At 39.7% G+C, this 17,659-nt stretch overlaps 1 protein-coding gene across 1 annotated transcript; it reads left to right on the forward strand.

Annotated features, from left to right (window-relative positions):
* The first annotated feature begins 961 nt into the window (after window positions 1–961).
* Window positions 962–14,025, forward strand: dnajc3a (DnaJ (Hsp40) homolog, subfamily C, member 3a). Its single transcript, XM_088353206.1, has 12 exons — window positions 962–1,192; window positions 4,203–4,289; window positions 4,365–4,489; window positions 4,677–4,751; window positions 6,059–6,211; window positions 6,284–6,465; window positions 8,333–8,452; window positions 8,519–8,624; window positions 8,705–8,828; window positions 12,383–12,515; window positions 12,583–12,731; window positions 13,636–14,025. Exons 1-12 carry the CDS (start codon window positions 1,111–1,113, stop codon window positions 13,770–13,772), a joined length of 1,473 nt encoding a protein of 490 aa, XP_088209332.1. The 5' UTR covers window positions 962–1,110; the 3' UTR covers window positions 13,773–14,025.
* The last annotated feature ends 3,634 nt before the right edge of the window (window positions 14,026–17,659 follow it).

Here is a 17,659-nt window from a genome sequence, read left to right on the forward strand (position 1 = left end):
TCTCGGTATCGTTTTTTTTCCCCGTTGCAAACGAAGCGAGCGGTTTGATGCTACTGTGTGCATCATCTGCCGCCTGGGATTTCATGTGGAAGTTATGTAGTGAAAGGAAGTCCGTCTCTTTTTGGGGAACCGGCTTTTTCGGCCCAACTCATTAAAGAGAGACGGCTCTAAAACGGCTCACTTGCTTTGATGCATTATATTACGAATCATTATAGTTGTATAAAGAAGTTAGTATAAAAAGAGAAAATGAAAAAAGACAGGTTTGTGGTTATCCCTTTAATCAGTATATTACCAACAATAATTTAATGCAGAAAATGAATTAATAATTTGAATAAGAAAATATATTATTCTACTTAATTATATTTGCATGTATTTTTTCCTCCAACAGTGAACGTCCAAGCTACTTATTTTTTTTTATAATAAACCTCATTTATGTCGAGCAACTCAGTATCTCACAACAAAATGTTAATTAACAATTTATATATGATATAACGAAACACATGTACAATATAACATGTTAAACGGCATAAATAAACACGTTTGAAAAAAAATATGTTGTAAGATTATTTTGTATTTTGTAAGGAAAAATACAACATTTTGTAAGGGCATGGAGCCGTGGAGGTTGACAGGTATGAAACAACAACAATGAGGATCCAAAACAGTAGTCCAGCTTTTTGAATACAAATAAATGTCATCACCTTTTTAAGTTTTGGGTAAATTATAATACTCGTCAAACTAGTTTGGCAATTCATCTTCGAGGCCCTTAGAACTGAGAAAAGAAAAAGAGGCAAACCTAAAATAAAATTAAATGGGTGTACCCAGGCTTTCGAAATGCTGCCGTGGCCCCACTCAGTTGTGCCAATGAAAGTAGGCCTGGTCTCCTCAACACAGCAGCCAATCAGAGAACCCCACGACCAGCCGGCAGAGTTGTGATTGGCTGCCAGCAATAGAGACACGGAAGGCAAGGAAAGCCCAGCTTCTCGAGTGATTGTCGCTCCAAACTTGTCAACACATGGGACTCTTTTGGAACTCAAATCGGAACAAAATCTTAATAAAGTCACTTTGTCACTTCGAATCGGACGCCGAGTCACACTTGAATCGGATTTCGCCATGGTTTCTATGGAGCACGTCGCAAAAAAGATACTAATTTACCTGCCATATGTTCTTGTTTTGATTGACATCCGATTTGAAGGTAAGTTGCACAATCGTTGCGGGAAAATACTCCATAGTGTTTTTATGATTTTGATATTTTAGGATATTCCTTAACTTTTATGATCCAGTGTTCGCTACATTGAATATTGTGCTAACGCCATCCTGGTCTTTAACTGTCAATACATTAGCCATTTAGCTAACAGTTAACCCACGTAATTATATACATTTATAGCATGTTGACACGTTTAAAGTTTTTTGTTTTGATCTTCGTTTCCATTTTGGGTACCTGGAATATTATTTAAAAAGAGTAAGCTATTTCTGTGCATCGACTAGTGCAGTGTTTTTCACCTTTTTTTGAAACAATACCTTGTACTATTGTAGCTTTAGATCAATACACAGGCATCATTAACATGAAGTATAAGGGATAACAAATTGTCCGTTTGACAGCTTCCTGAGGTCGAAATAATTCATAAGCTATTGAATATAAGTGTTTTTTAAACCTAGATTTATATAATTCCACTGGTTATTCAGACTTCTCGCGAGATTAAGGGTTATACATATATACATGACGTGAAATTCTCCAGCTACACCGTCTGTCATAATTAAAAATTAGAAAATAATTAAAATCCCTGGACTAGTTGCAATTTTTTTTTAATTTTATCACTTAAAATAAATGTATCGTGTTGCCTCAAAAGACAATTTTAAGTTTTTCCTTTCATTTGTGGTCACCTTGGCCCAAGCAGTAATACAGGTTATTTATTTTGGTTAAAAAAATTGCCGTAAATTTTTAACCTTTTTTAAATTTAGATTTATGGTCATTAAAATCAGCAACAATGCTGTGTACCATTTCTACTGTGTTTGCAGTGTAATCTTAAACAGCTTAGAAGAAAAATAACACATTAAGTAGTGATTAATAGGTTTCTTTGTATTTTGTTTAGTTCGTCAGAGGTTTATTATTAACTCTGAAATTGTTAACATATTTTTAAAAACTTGTTATACGTACACTTTAATTTTATAGTCAGCCTTTTTTTTGCAATTGTTAGCACATTCGCCTAGCACGCAAAAGGTCCCCGGTTCAAGACTGGGTGGAAACATGTTGCCTTCAGAGGAATGGGCATCACCAGGCTGTACTTACCCAAGACACGGCACAGGAAATGGTGCCCCTTCGACATTAGTAGTTAAGGGATTCAACCAACCATTTACCAACTATTGATTTTTTATTTATTTATTTATTTATTTATTTTTTTTGGGGGGGGGGGGGGGGAACATTTTTAGTCCCACTATTATGGAGGTAAATTGTTTCAGCCTGGCTCAAGCCATTTGTCTTATTTTTTTTTTTGAACAAAAAGAATGACATTTTTGTCACTATTCTGCCACAGTATGGTTTTACCCAGAAACTAAATCATTAATATATTATTTTGTTTTCCATAAAAGTAATGTGAACTAATAAGAATATAAATAAAAACATTAACTTTATCCGATTAGTTAATTTGGAAGTTTAAATAATCATTTGTTGCACATTTATTTTTTATCTGGACTAGGGGTGAAATCCTGTTTTTTATGAGCTATTAATGTTTATAGTAAAATAAGATTTCATAATTTGTTTTTTAAAGTAAACATAATATAGTGTTGCTGTGTAAGTAAACAAAACTGTTTTTTTTTGCGTTTATGAAATGTTTATGACAACATATTGTGGCTTTTAATAGCGTGTACTTATTTTAAAGGGGGCCTGTATTAATATAAACCAGTTTGGGGGCTTATTTCATACAACATGAACATTTGACATCACTAACATTTCTAAAGACCAAGAAGTAAACCGTCAGAAATGGAGATTTATCCTTATCACAACTGCAACTTGTCTCACCCAGTTTAAGGATCTGTAAGGAGCTGCATCTCATGTGGCCATCTCCTGTCTTGTGTTAGCATTCCAGCCTCAGTCAGCACATTTATGATGTACGTGCATTTCTTTGATGCGCTCAGATAAAATCTTATTTTTTTTATCTTTAAATGTAGATGGTCTGGGTTTTCTTACTCTCACCATTTTCATGCTCCACTGACAAATATGAATACAATAACCAGTGGGACGAGCATGACGTCACACTCCAGCACTCCCCCCTGCCCTCATTCCTCGAACCTAATGTGTTCCGCCCCGAACAGCTCTGCTTCAAGTAAAATAACAAAAATTAACAAGCGCTGTACAGACGCTGCCCTACTTATAAACGAGATGGGTTCCGGACGATCGTTCGTAAGTTGAATTTGTTCGTAAGTTGCTTCAGTGCTATGTTTTGTTATTGTTTTGTACTGAAAAATAAACATTTCATTAAATAATATGCTAAATAAAGTTGAGTTTAACTTGGTTTTGGAAGATTAACTTCAAAAGTTAGGCGACTTCCTCATCCGTGGTAAAAAGTGGCAAAAAAAAAAGCGTTCCTACCATTTTCTCAACTGCACGAAAGCTTTCTTATTCCACTTGCATTTCAAAAGAAACAGCTCACCTCTTCTTTACACTTTACACCAGTCATATTGAATGGATGTACGAGATATTAATAAAAACGTCAAAGTTCTTAGCGCGCGAGAAATAGAGTACACAATGTTATGTTTACACATGAACTAGGAAGAGGAATGGAATTTTTTCTTCTGTTTGGATGCTGGGTGACCTCTCACAGCGCCACCACACGCTGGTAGCGGCAGAAAGAAGCACTGTAATAATGTCCTGTGCTCAGAAAAAGGTGTACACAATACAAAATCTAACTTACAGCAATGTCCGGATATTTTTCGACATCCCCATTTTTTTTTTTTTACATATTTTCAATTAAGTCGAATGGGCGTAAGTAGGGAGCGTCTGTACTTTTAAAGTTAACAACTGAACTTTAGGACACAATGATAAACCTGGGTACTTATTATTAAGCATCAACGAAAAATGATCTTTCATGGCCTACACACAAAAACACGTGTTTGTATTTTGAGGAAGACTATGCAAGCTTACAATGTTGAGTCCCTGAGGTCACATATCACACAGCCTTCTTTGTTTTATGTGGTTCGGTTTTCAGGAGTCAAGTGTGGCTGGGAAGGGAGCGTAGACCATCAGATGGAAATGGGCAAAAAGCTGCTCGCCGCAGGACAACTTGCCGCCGTGGGTTAGTGACTTAAACACCTCGCCTTTGGTCTCTTGTGCATTTCTTTGCAACTCACTACGAATGCTATCTGATAAGATGAAGAATCCAAGAACTACTTGGACTACTACAGGAGAGCCACGGAGTTTCTGGCTATGGGCAAGTCCAAGTCAGCACTGCCAGAGTTGAGCAGAGTCATCGAACTTAGACCGGACTTCACATCGGCGAGTCCTGCCTTTATCTATCCTTTTTTTTTTTTTCTTTTTTTTAAATCACACCTTAATCGTTTAAAATCGGGCATTAAATTCAGCAACCAGGACAATGATCTGTGTCCTAATCTCTAAGTGTAGACTTTTTTTTTCTTTTGCTTTCACTAATAAAAATAAAATATAGTTTTCAAAACCTTTACAGGCACGTCTCCATAGAGGAAAACTCCTTCTGAAGCAAGGCAAGCTGGATGAAGCGGAAGACGACTTCAGAAATGTGGTGAGTGGAGTTTTGGTCTAAAATTGCGTTAGTGTTTTTCTGCAGATTATTGATTTTAGGTAACCAGGTAAGGGCAGACCTACATAGTCTCAAAACCAAGAGTTACCAATGTGGTGCCCCCCTAAAAAAACTTGTGTAGCCCGTCGACCCATTCAGAAAAGAGCTTACCAGTATTTAATGTGATTTTCTGGGAAATTTGAAAAAGTGTTTTTGATTGATACAATCAGTTTAGTTACGATCATTGACATGATCAGTGTCCTTATTCTTAAAAAGACAAAGTTGATTATTTAGGGCCGCCTGGTGAATAAAAAGTGATTTTGATTTAAATAACAGACTTTCGTACAAACATGCATTTTTGTGCTTTTTAGAACTTTATTTCGGCAGCACGATACCATACACCAACATTGAGTGGTCAAAAACCTTCTAATAATACATCTTTATGTAATTTTTCAATGACCTTTTACAGCTTAGATGTTTTAATGCTTAACTAGTTTCTTTTTAGCACTACTCATACCTCCCAGGGACTTGTAAATTCTTGATATTGTTTCTGTGTTTCTTAACAAGTCTCCTTACGAATAACGCCGACACTGCTCACTGGTGGCATCGCTTTGCCATTGCATTTCTTCTTCCCACGTAATTTACTGCAGCTGGCATTAGTCTGTACGGTATTGTCCCATGAAGTGTCATCGCGTCCTACCGGTGAACCGCAAGAGGACCGGTGCAAGAATTATGTATCAATTATTGACATTTATCATGGGCCATGCTGAAAATGAAAGTAACGTTTCCCAGTGGTACATTGTAATGGTAACAACTTCCTGCACCTGATAATGTAAGCTACATATTACTGTTATTTTTACTTAACACCGATATGGGTAGAGATTTGTCACCAAAATAAATATATTTGCAATTCACTCAAGATCTGAAAATCATGTTTTGATGACTGCACACGCAAGATTAAAAACCGCATATGTAAATTGTGGATATATTTGTGGCTCTGTAAAATGGATGATTCACACTTTATTTTTTCTTTAATGGTAAATTGGTAACTTGGGTTTGGAAGTCCTTAAAAAGGGCTTGAATTAAGACATGAGAAAGGTGCACTAGATTGGTAGGAACTTATAACATACGTTATTTAGGAAATGCATATCCAACTGGAAGCCCTTTGCTTCAATCGATAACAAAGTAGTCCTTAGGTTCAAAAAGGTTGAAAACCCCTGCTTTGAATTTGATAAAACATGTCAACATTGTTTATTATTTTAGTGCAACAATATATGTCTATATTTTTATTATTTTTTTACCATCATCAGTTAAAGGGCCACACCAATGACAGGGAAGCAAGCGAGGCAGAGAATTTGCTGACCAGGTCGGACCAGATGCAGCGTCTAGTGGCTGAGGCGCGGCGCAGTTACAACGCCAAAGACTGCGCCTCGGCTGTCTCTCTGCTGGACACCATCGTCGAGGTAGGACGACATGCGCTCATCAGCAGCATCGCGAACGTCGGCTTGAGCTGGACTCTTCCGTTCACGTTACAGACGTGTGTCTGGGACGCCAGCTCTCGCGAGATGCGCGCCGAATGCTTCATCCAGTTGGGTGATATGGGGAAGGCCATTAGTGACCTGAAGGTTTTGTCCAAGCTGAGGAGCGACAACACCAACGCCTTCTACCAGCTCAGCACCATCTACTACAACCTGGGTGATCACGAGATGTCGCTCATGTAAGAGCAAAATAACTCTTTGTCCATGTTCACTTTTCAGTTGTTAAGTCATTCACTGCCAGACGTTTTTCTCAAATGGGAAAAGCCAGTGCCAGCCATATTTTGCCATTTTGGCTCAATTTTGAAGCCCAACATAAAATATAGTTTTGTAATAGGCATAGGACATATCAAAAGAAAGCTTCAACATTTCATTAGAAATGTATATTTGTAGCTTTTTACGTTTGTTACAGTTTAGGTTTAATAGGTATCTTGAAAATACTAGTTTCCAAAAATTCCTTATAGAAAAAGAGCTTTTTGCGAAAGTATGCATTTCAAGACGACGTTTCACATACCTCCAAATTCTAAACCACGCTTTCCATTAACACAAGGGCACTATGCTTGCAAGATAACATTCCATTGCAAGAACAATTAATTTATGCATTATCTTTGCAAGAACGTTTTAGCACGCAATGCTTCCCGTGACGTGATCACTCGATTTCGGTCACCATGGTGATTGCGTGTTTTGCGGACGTGCACAAAACGTCATCCTTCTGCCCCGACGATGAGGAATGGACTTGGTCATCTTTTTTTAGAAGGATAAAAAGCTCTGTTGAGTCGTATTTATCCATATCTTTGCTACTCTGGCCAAACTGCTTCACTACACCTACTTACCATATTGGTCCCCTACACACAATGGATACAGGAAGCAACACTAGAAAGCGGGGTTCCCCTCGATGTGTGGACAAAGATCTAGACAAAGCCAATATTGACTTTTAATGGTGATTTTCCATACTAAAATCTTTTCTCAGAGGCTTGATACTTACTGATGAGCAGTGCCAACCCCTTTTATAGTAGTTTTTTTAATAAAACGAAAAAAAAAACAAATTTAATGTATTGGCACTCGGGGACAGTTCTTCTGAAAACATATTTAAAAGTTATGGCAATAAATGGGTTGATGGTAGGGTGCATCATTTGAGGTGTGCATAAAAAGATTAAAGTTAAATATTGTCTCTCTTAATTATCCATTAACAATGCCCAACTGAGTTCAGAGCGCTTATGCTTTTTTTTTTTCTCCCACTGCACCTTTCTGCTTTTAGCCTACTTTTAGCAAAGTTTTTGAGGCGGAACACACAAGGTAGGAGGATTGGGGGTAGGGAGAGTGCTGGAGAGTGAAGTCATGCTTGTCCCTGCAGGTGTTTTTGTTTGGTATTGTAGCAACCCAACTCCTAAAAAGGATTAATTAATTCAAGCAGTCTTTAGAAACACACATGTTCACGCACGTATCATTAATTAGCTCCTCAGCACACAAGAAAAGTAACCCTGCGTATAAAAATTAGGGCTCAAAATTGCGGAATAATTCACGAATTCAGCCACAATTACAGTGAAAAATTGTTTTTCCACCAAAAAGTGTAATTACATACAGTTCTGTATTGTGCTACCAACTAAAAAAATCCCCAATATGTTATTACTATGTAACAAAATAAACTTTTTGAAAACATTAATCTCATGTGATAGTTGTTGGCCATGCAACCTCTCCAATCTTACATGAGCCATTTCATTCAAATGTGAAAATCAAACTAGTGTTGCCGGAAAGCCAGCAGAATAACTTGATTTATTGTCAGGTTTTGGACATATTTGATAATATTTGGTTTCAACACACAGGATTGATGTTGCTCACTGTTGCTCCAAGCGATGCTCACAGACTTTGTGTGATGGCTCCTTTATAACCTACTATAGTTTTGTTGTTAACCACTTTTTCTCGATCAGTTTTGGATAAAATATGTGATCCCTCTCTCTATTGGTACAGTAAAGTTATAATTCTATTACTAGGCTTGTAAATTAAAACAATTATTATTCGTTATAAGAAGATATTTGCTTTTCTTTTCAGTGAGGTGCGCGGATGCCTTAAACTGGACCCCGATCACAAGCAATGCTTCAGTCACTACAAGCGGGTCAAGAAGCTTAACAAACAGATTCTGGCAGCTGAAGAACTCATCCAAGAGCAAAGGTCCGAGTGCCTGTTTCTAAATTTAAAAAAGAAAAGATAAAGCTTCTTTTTGCATTGATCTTTCAGGTACGAGGACGCGGTCGGTAAATTCGAGGCGGTGATGAAGACCGAGCCCGACATAGCTCATTTCACCATCCTGGCGAAGGAGCGCATCTGCCACGCCTTGACACATGTAACCCCTCCCTCGCCCCTTCAAAGTGGCTGTTTTACATTCATTAGAGGAAATTTAAGGTGGCGTATTTGCTGTTAAAGGGTCAACAGCAGCCCACCAGAGCCATCAAGGTGTGCAGTGAAGTTCTCATGGCGAACCCCGACAACGTTAACGCACTTAAGGACAGGGCGGAGGCTTACATCCAAGATGAACAGTATGAAGAGGGTAAGCCTTCATACGAGTGTTTTCTCATGTTTGTCCTGTCTCTGCTTGTCCACAAGGGGGGGGGCATACCTCCACCATTAATAAGCAATGAAAGCTCATACAAAGTGGATGTAGACATGCTGTGTTCAGGCATGATCATCTCTCACCTTTAGGGGACATTCACCGTTTTGAAGTCAAAAAAGGGGGACTACTTGATTTGTGTATATCTGAGGAGAAAATGTTGGGTATTGTGACATTTCCCAGAGTGAATCAAGCATTGAGGTGGTGCTTTAAAATTTAAATCAGTATAGTTAGCGTGGTCAGGAGTGCTGTATTTGTCTCATGATCACACTCTTTGTATTCACAGAACCAGAGACTAATCTTAGAGAATAGAGAAAAAAAGTTGTCTTGAAAGATATAAACGCAAAAACGTGAGGGTGAATCGGACCTTGTAGGGCATGAAACGAATATGTTGTAAATGTTTTGTTGGTATTGTTTACTGGTTCTAATCTCATCAGCCGTACCGCTTATCCTCATTAGGGTCGCGGGGGGGCTTGAGCCCATCCCAGCCATCTCCGGGCAGTGAGCAGGGGACACCCTGATCTGGTTGCCAGCCAATCGCAGGGCACACAGGGACAGACAACTCATTCGCTCATTCACACCTAGGGACAATTTGGAAGCAAGCACGGGGAGAACATACAAACTCCGCACAGGAAGTCTGGAGCTGGATTTTGAACCCACGACAGGTTCCCATGACATGAACTGTGCCGCACAAGCGCTAACCACTGCGCCGCCGTGCTGCCCTGTTTACTGGTTGTCAATGAATAATTTGAATCAAGGCTGGATGTATTCAATGTTGTCCCTTAGTTTCAGCTGAGAAAAAGCCAAACAACACTTAATACAGATTTTTTTTTTAATAAAATCCGGGGTGTGCATTTAATACAAATACATACAGTATTTCCTCCACACCCTTCTCGGCTTTTGACCATTTGTCATGCCCATATATTTTTAGCACTGCAGCTTACTCATGTTAGTATACGATCATTCGGATCAACTACTTGGAATTAAAAGTAACACTAAATATTTATTTTGTACAGGTAAAAATTTCATATAAAATACAAAGCTGCAAAAGACTTAAATCAGTAAATCAATTTAAATAATTTGCACTTATAATGGTGTTTGTATCCTGTTTTGTCACTTTCCAGTTCCCCTAAGTTAATGAAGTAGAAGTGGAAGGGAATTCAATTGTTGTTTTTCTTTTTTCACAATGCAGGAGATGAAATCTTAGTAAAGAAATAATCAAATCTTACACCCCTGGATTGTAATTAATTGCGAGCCTCCAAAAAGACCCCCAGCCCTCCTGCTAAGGCACTCTTTTATGCCATTAATTTACTAGTCCGCCCCTTGTGAGAGTGCTTTTTCTCACTATGTGCCCCTGAGCTAAAATGAGTCTGTCACCCCTGCTTTATACAGTCTAACCAAGCCATTCATTTATTACCCCTCATCATAAATGTAGAGACACCTCGCTACTTTGCGCTTCGGTTATCGCTGGTTCACTTCTTCGCTGATTTTGAATGAAATTAGATTTATTGTCATGGATATCAACGAACCGTGCATTGTGTTCCAAACACAGCAAACTGCTTTCACAGGAGCAGTTTTTGGAGGGCTTAGTGTTTTGGGTGTGCGTGACTGATAGGGTAGTGCATGGGTCGGCAACCTGTAACACGCGTGTCAACAGTGGCTCGCCAGGGGTTAACCAGTGGCACGCGAGCGCACCGAAAAATAATACAAATAATGATTTTTTTTTTGCGCATCCTCACCTGAAATTTATACATTTTCAGTTGCGCGCCGTGTTTACGGCAGCGCCCCTCTTCCTCTGGTTCGTGAGTGCGTGTCTGCGCCTCCAGAGGAGGAAAGATTTAACGCAGCCACATAAACATCGGCGCGCGATAAATGACTCATGACCGCTCCTCCAGCAAAAAAATCTCATTCTTTTCAGCCAGCGTGGACAAATGACTGTGGCTTTGTGCAAACAAATGACCGTGCTGTTTGTGCATTATGCCTCGAGAGCGTTGTACCTCGCACATCAAGTGTTAAACGTCATTTCAACAAACACGGACCCTGAAAACCTTTTTCACTGCTATAAACACCACCACTGAAGCAAGTTATCACATTGCTCACTGCAGAGAAAAGCACAGAAAACCATTTATATCTGCGACCCAATTGGCTGTTATTTCTGTTGCACTTATTTTTAAGTAGCCTTCTTGCTGTTATTTCAAGTTTTGATATTTTTTGCAATAAGATTTCATTGATGAATGGTATGGTAGCTGTCCATATCACTTGTTTTTGATTGTAGTTTCTTTGTTGATGAAGAATGGTTGATTCTTGTGGTAAAAAGTTGAAGCCAGATCTAGAAAAATAAATAGAATTGAATTGTCTTTACTGTCTATGATATCAATGTAGCCTTTGTGTTCTGAGCAGACAGCAGAAAATGCCATTACAGGGGCAGGTTGTGTGCTGGGTGGGCGACTGATAGGCTTGTGCATGCTGTGAAACAAACACAGCATGCACAGCCAATGTATATCCATATTGTATATTCGGACTGTTGTAAAAATACAACTCTGTTGGATATATAAAAAATGTGAGAGTCATTGATCTTGGTGAGGTACACTGGTTTACAAGGGCATATGAAAGTGGCACTCCACACACTGAAAAGGTTGCTGACCCCTGGGCTAGTGTATGCGGTCAGTCAAACCACAGGGCGAGCGTAAAAGTCAGCATGTCCACCCCTCCCTCCCCTTCAAACAAATTGAGTGCACAGCTCCAGCTGATAGCTAGTATTTTAGCAGCAAGTTACATTGAAAAGAAACTCCTCAATTAAATCAGACTCTGAGGAAAGTCAGAGGTGCGCAAAGAAATGGTGGTCACACCAGCGAGTGTTCTGTGGATTGTTGTCAGGACCCGGGAGGGCGAGACACAACAGTTTGACGGTAGGTTGAGCCTACTGTAACAAGCTACCCCTCCCAAACCTGTATCTCACCAACGCCAGATCAATGGAATGGATGACCTCGAGCTAAACTGTTACATTCAGGACGGTTGTATTTTAATCATCGCGGACAAGTGGCTGAAGCCAAGGTGACTCGATGCTAGCATGCAGCTAGCTAGCCGCACTCTAAATGGCTTTCTTACTCTGAAAGGAGAAGACCTCCAATTTTGTTGTACTTTTGTATAATGGCAATAAAGACCATTTGACTGTAATTCTGTTTTTATTTGTAGATCTCTAATTGTATTTTTCTTAGTTGTATACTCTCAGTTGGTAAGGACATTTTCCCTAGGTAAGTTTGACCCTTGGGGGCTTCCATGGCCAATTTTGCAGATTTTCACTTTTTGCAGGGGGGGTTCTGATCCCCATTAACCACGATAACCGATGGATTGCTGTTCTATCTTTTCGGAAATGGAGAATTAAGCATAAATTCACAACTTGGATTAACAATAGTCTTAACTATGAGTTGTTGGCATTTGATGATTGGCTGACATTAAAAGTGACAGCATTTCCCTTCTGTCCTGAATTGCAGCTATACGCGACTACGACAGCGCGTCCAAACACAGCGAGAACGACCGTCAGATTAAAGAAGGCCAGGAAAAAGCCCAGCGTCTTCTCAAACAGTCTAAGAAAAGAGACTACTACAAGATCTTGGGAGTCAAGAGGTACAAGCGTCCAAACCCTGGACACAGAAAGAAAAAGAGAACTGACTTTAATTTTTGTCATCAACAGGACTGCTCAGAAAAAGGAGATCATCAAAGCGTACAGAAAACTGGCGCAACAGTGGCACCCGGATAACTTCCAAGACCCGGACGAAAAGAGGGCAGCGGAGAAGAAGTTCATAGACATCGCACAGGCTAAGGAGGTCCTAACTGACCCGGGTAAGAACGACTTCAAAACAAGTCACCATAATTTTAAGTCATAAGTTGTGTGATTTGGTTTTTAGAAGGAAATAATCTTACAAGGGGCAGCACAGTGGAACTGTGGTTAGCGCGTGTGCGGCACAGTTCTGAGGTCATGAGATCGAACCTCCTGTGTGGAGTTTGCATGTTCTCCCCGTGCTTGCGTGGATTTCCTCCAGGCACTCCGGTTTCCTCCCACATTCCCAAAACATGCATGCTAGGTAAATTGGCCGGTCCAAATTGTCCCTCGGTGTGGATGAGCGAGTGAATTGTCTGTCCCTGTGTGCCCTGCGACTGGCTGGCAGCCAGTTCAGGGTGTCCCCTGCCCACTGCCCTAAGATAGCTGGGATAGGCTCCAGCACCCCCGAGACCCTACTGAGGATAACCGGTGCACATAATGGATGGATGGATGGATGGATAATCTTACAATTTCCGATTGCAATTAGCTCAGATTATTGGAAGAGAATGCGAAATAAGCACTCTATAAAATAATAAACAGTCACGTCATTTTGAAGTAGCTACTTTTATTTATTTGATTTGATGATAAATGACTAATTTGGCCAAAAACAACCACGCATACTGGTTGATTTAAGAAAACCAGTCAATACTCAAACATTTCAACTGGAGGGAAATTGGAATTTGATGGATTTTCTGGAGTGGTGGGTGAATTGTGGAAAGTGAAAATGGCTAACAGAAGAAATAAACCTAGATTTTTTATGACGAGTTTGAAGCTTCTTACGCCAGCACAAAATCGGCAGTTGAGTTTTTGTCTGTAGCGTACAAGTAACATGAGAGTTTGGTCGTCCGTTCGGGCCGCTTCTGTATCAGCAGCAAGGGCATCACCCAACACATGTGGCCATCATACCGATATGTCATTTTACAGAAATGAGAACCAAATTTGACCAAGGCGAGGACCCCATGGACCCAGAGAGTCAGCAGGGCCACCACGGGGGCCACCACTTCCACAACTTCAATCCGTTCGGATCGGGAAATTTCCACTTCAAATTTAACTTCAAATGAGGACGCTGGAGATCGTTTTTAAAGGGAGAGAACGTGCAGGCCTTTGTGAGCTTCATTAAAGCAGTTTGTCAACATGTGGACTCCATTTTGAATGTTGCTATGCAAAAAAAGGATTTTTTTAAACTACCAGGAGCCAAGTGTTGTTTCCAAAGTATGTGTTCGTTCAGGAAGATGATTTTGTACATGCTGGCAAACTGCTATTTTTATATGACTGGACAATGTTTTGACCTGTAAATAAATAGCTTATTTATGATTCGTGTTGGATTTATTTTTAATTAGTCCTTTTAGCTTGAATTACAGCACAGTGAAGCTTTTGACATTTATATTAAAGTATATTATGTAATGGACCTCTAGATGTTGCTGTGTTGCAGGAGGGGTGTCAAAGTAATTTTAGCCTAGAGCCCCACGGTAGCACAACTCTCAGAGGGGCCAGGCTAGTCATTTTTGGGCATAAAAAGTGTGCCTTAGCTGGAGGGCCTGGGGTCTTTTCAGAGGCTCACGATTTAAATTGTTTGATTATAAATGGATTAATGAGTTTTTACCAACCCCTCAGTATGTTTTCCTTCACTAGATTTAATCTCTTGTAGCGTTATCAACAGTGGATTTGTGAAAAAACATTTAACTTAAGGAAACTCCTGCAGACTAAAAGAGTGACAAATGGCATACAAAAATTAAATTGTAGAATTGATGATTTAAATACCTTTTCATTTTTTTTTACATATGAAAATGTTCACGTGCAAATAGGAGCTTCGCTGTGAGATTTAATATCTATCGTATTGCATTGAACAGCGCATCAGAGACTTGTTTTACAGAAAATAACACCTGAATGGTGTAGTGGATAGCTTTATGTGTGGTAGTCTTGAGCAGTTACCAAGTAAGGTGGAAGCTTGCAAGATGTCCGGTTTAGCGTCGTCTTTTTTTTTTTTTTTCCAAATACCCAAACTATTGCAGTTGAAACGAAAAAGAGGATTTTTGATTCAGTAAAACAACATTGTTATAGGAAGTAATTAAACCTCAAAAGAGAAAAAAACACGCAACATACCGGTTAACAGCGAAAGGAAACTCGAGTACTCTAAAGTCCAAAGTGCTAGTTTACCACTAGCACTACCGGAGGCATCAAATTATCATTTTGTGCAGAAACGCCAGAGAGGGATCAACTGACCAGCTAACATCCTGCCTTTGGGTGTGAACGGCTGCCTTTGTTTTGTAAGACGTGGCCATTACTGGGGTACTCCAGGGGGGCACATGCTTGTAGTTTTGTCCTGTAGTGTATTAAGTGCAAGTACAATACAGCCCAGGACAATGTGGTAAAAATGGTCATAAAATGATCAGAAATATTAGTTTCCATGATCATAACACTAATCATGGAACGTTATGATCAGTGTTGGGTGTTACAGTAACTCGTTACTTAGTAACTAGTAACTACATTACTTTTAAAGTAACTAGATAATGTAACGATTACAAATACTCAACTAGTAATTTGATTACAGCTACTTATCGAGTAACGGTTACTTTAGTTACCTTTTCACAATACTTTCTGATATTATAAATGAATACCTCATTATTGATAAATGTCCTGTTTTTGCTCTAAGCGTCTGACAATAACCTGCCCAAATGTCATTGTCCTTTAGCTGAATATTTTTTTTCCATGTTAATGTCTTACATTTAATGCATTTTGACCAGATCTTTGAGTTTAACTTCAACAACAATGGTCATGATAAAAAATGTTCTTTATTTTTTTGACTTCATTGAAGAGCGAATAGTACTCTGCTGTCACCTAGCGACAAAAGACCCAAAAAATTTGACTTTTTTGCAAAAATAGTCGAGGCTTATAGAGAACATTTGAAAAGTAAAATGAACACAATTGGGCGTGTACCAGAGTTTGGCCCATCAAAAGATGTTGAGTCTTATTCAGAATGTTAGCGCTGGCTGGATGCAAATGACATAGCAGATGTAAAAAAGCAAATGTATTCCTCAGTGTTTTGGGTCCAACAGAGTATACAACCCCTAGCAAAAAGTATGGAATCACCATTCTTGGGGAAGCCCTCACTCACACATTTTATTCTGTAGAAAAACTCAGATTACAAACAATCATTAGGTCATTATAAAGTTCAACACATTGGCATTCAGAAACATTTCAAGAAATCAGGAAGCACCATTAGTATGGTCAGTAAATGTTACTTTATACAGCAAGTGCAGGAAAACAAATATTGATTTACCTCAATTTCCTTTTCTTATTTGGGCACCTGGATTAGACTAGGTCTGCTTGTTATTCAGCAGTTGAAAACAGTGCAGTTAGCTGGAAAACTAGTAAGCATGCAACTTGACATTGTAGCTTCAATCACCATACTTCCTGAGAAGGTCTACGGGGAAAGTTTGGAACAGTTCCCTCTTTAGCCATCTGCTATTCGTCTCTCATAATACACAGGGGACCGGATTCTTGGGTTAGGGAAATCACAGGTACCAGTCAAGTAGAAAGGAAAGGAGTGGACTCTTAACATGGTTCATCGTAAAGGGTGAGAGAACGCCTTTGCTGGACCGCAGCTGGTTAAGAGATCAAATTGAACTGGCCAAATAGCTCAGTATGAAAAGTGACAAGTCATCAAGTGCTCCTACACGCCGTCATTTGCTCCAAAAAAAAGTGCTTATAAACGACAGCCCTTATTAGAGAAACAAAGTACTGTTTAAATGAGACTTTGAAACGATGCAAGGGTTCCAAGCAAAGGTCAGAGTTCGAGACAGAGTCAAACTAAGGTTTTACTACCCACACCCATAAAGTAAGCAGTTGGGAAAGAATTAGAACATCTAGAGAAGAACGGCATCATCTCCAAAGTGACTGGTGAAGGATTTTGTACGATCAAATACAAATTACATTTAATGCAAAAGATATTCACTGAATGGGCTTCAGGTCGTGCCGTTTCCAAATGCGGAGTTTTTTGGCTAGGGAATTTTGATAACAGAATTCTGACGCAGATGGCAGGCGATGTTTGGAGAACAAAGCCCTGATGACGTGGAAACACATGGGGATGTTTTGACCATGACAGACATCGAGGTGACGAGGAGGAGCCCACAAGGGCGTTCCTGGCCAGCCCATGGGCGGAGCCGACACGCCAGCTTGAGAAAAAGACGTGGGTCGAGAGAAGAACTTCAGAAGATCGGAGGAGAAGATCGGAGAACGAGAGGGTCAAACGAGAGAAGAGGCTCGACGAAGCGTTGTTAGGTGAATGAAGGTTATGTTTGGTTAATGGAGTCAGATAACTAATCGAACAATTTGGTAAACGACACATTTTAATAGTTTAATTCCTAACACTGGACTGCCCCCATTATGATTGTCCCCAAATAAAAATTGACTGTGACAATAAGTTGGGACTATAAGGTCACGGTAAATCAATGTATTCAAAAGGAAAATTACCCATTGCCAAATGCCCGGGACCTCTTTGCCACCCTGGCTGGGCGGTTAGGTTTTCAGTCAGCTCCACCTGTGATTTGCTTACCAACAATTTGCTTACCATTAGACACAGAGTCAGAACAGTATCTGGTCGTCAACACCCACAAGGGGCTCTACAAATATCACCGTCTGGCTTAGAGCTTCAAACAATCCTGCGATCCTCCACAGAATACCATTGTGGTCCGTTTCCTGGATTTAATTTTGGTGACGGCTCCCACTAACGAGGAACATATAGCTGTACTGAATCAAGTGATGAGCCAACTGGAGGACTGTGGTGTGAGACTGAAACAGTCTAAATATGTGCTCCTCTTTGAAGTGCGTGGGTTTCAGAATCGATGCCCAAGGCAAGCTCCCAGGATACAGCATGGTGGAGCCCATAAGTGGACCATCACCAAAAAATGTCTCAGATTCGAGATCGCTTTTGGGTCTCCTGAAATAT

The sequence above is a fragment of the Urocampus carinirostris genome, chromosome 14, assembly GCF_059441175.1.
Source record: "Urocampus carinirostris isolate Australia breed hairy pipefish chromosome 14, RoL_Ucar_1.0, whole genome shotgun sequence".
NCBI lineage: Eukaryota > Metazoa > Chordata > Actinopteri > Syngnathiformes > Syngnathidae > Urocampus > Urocampus carinirostris.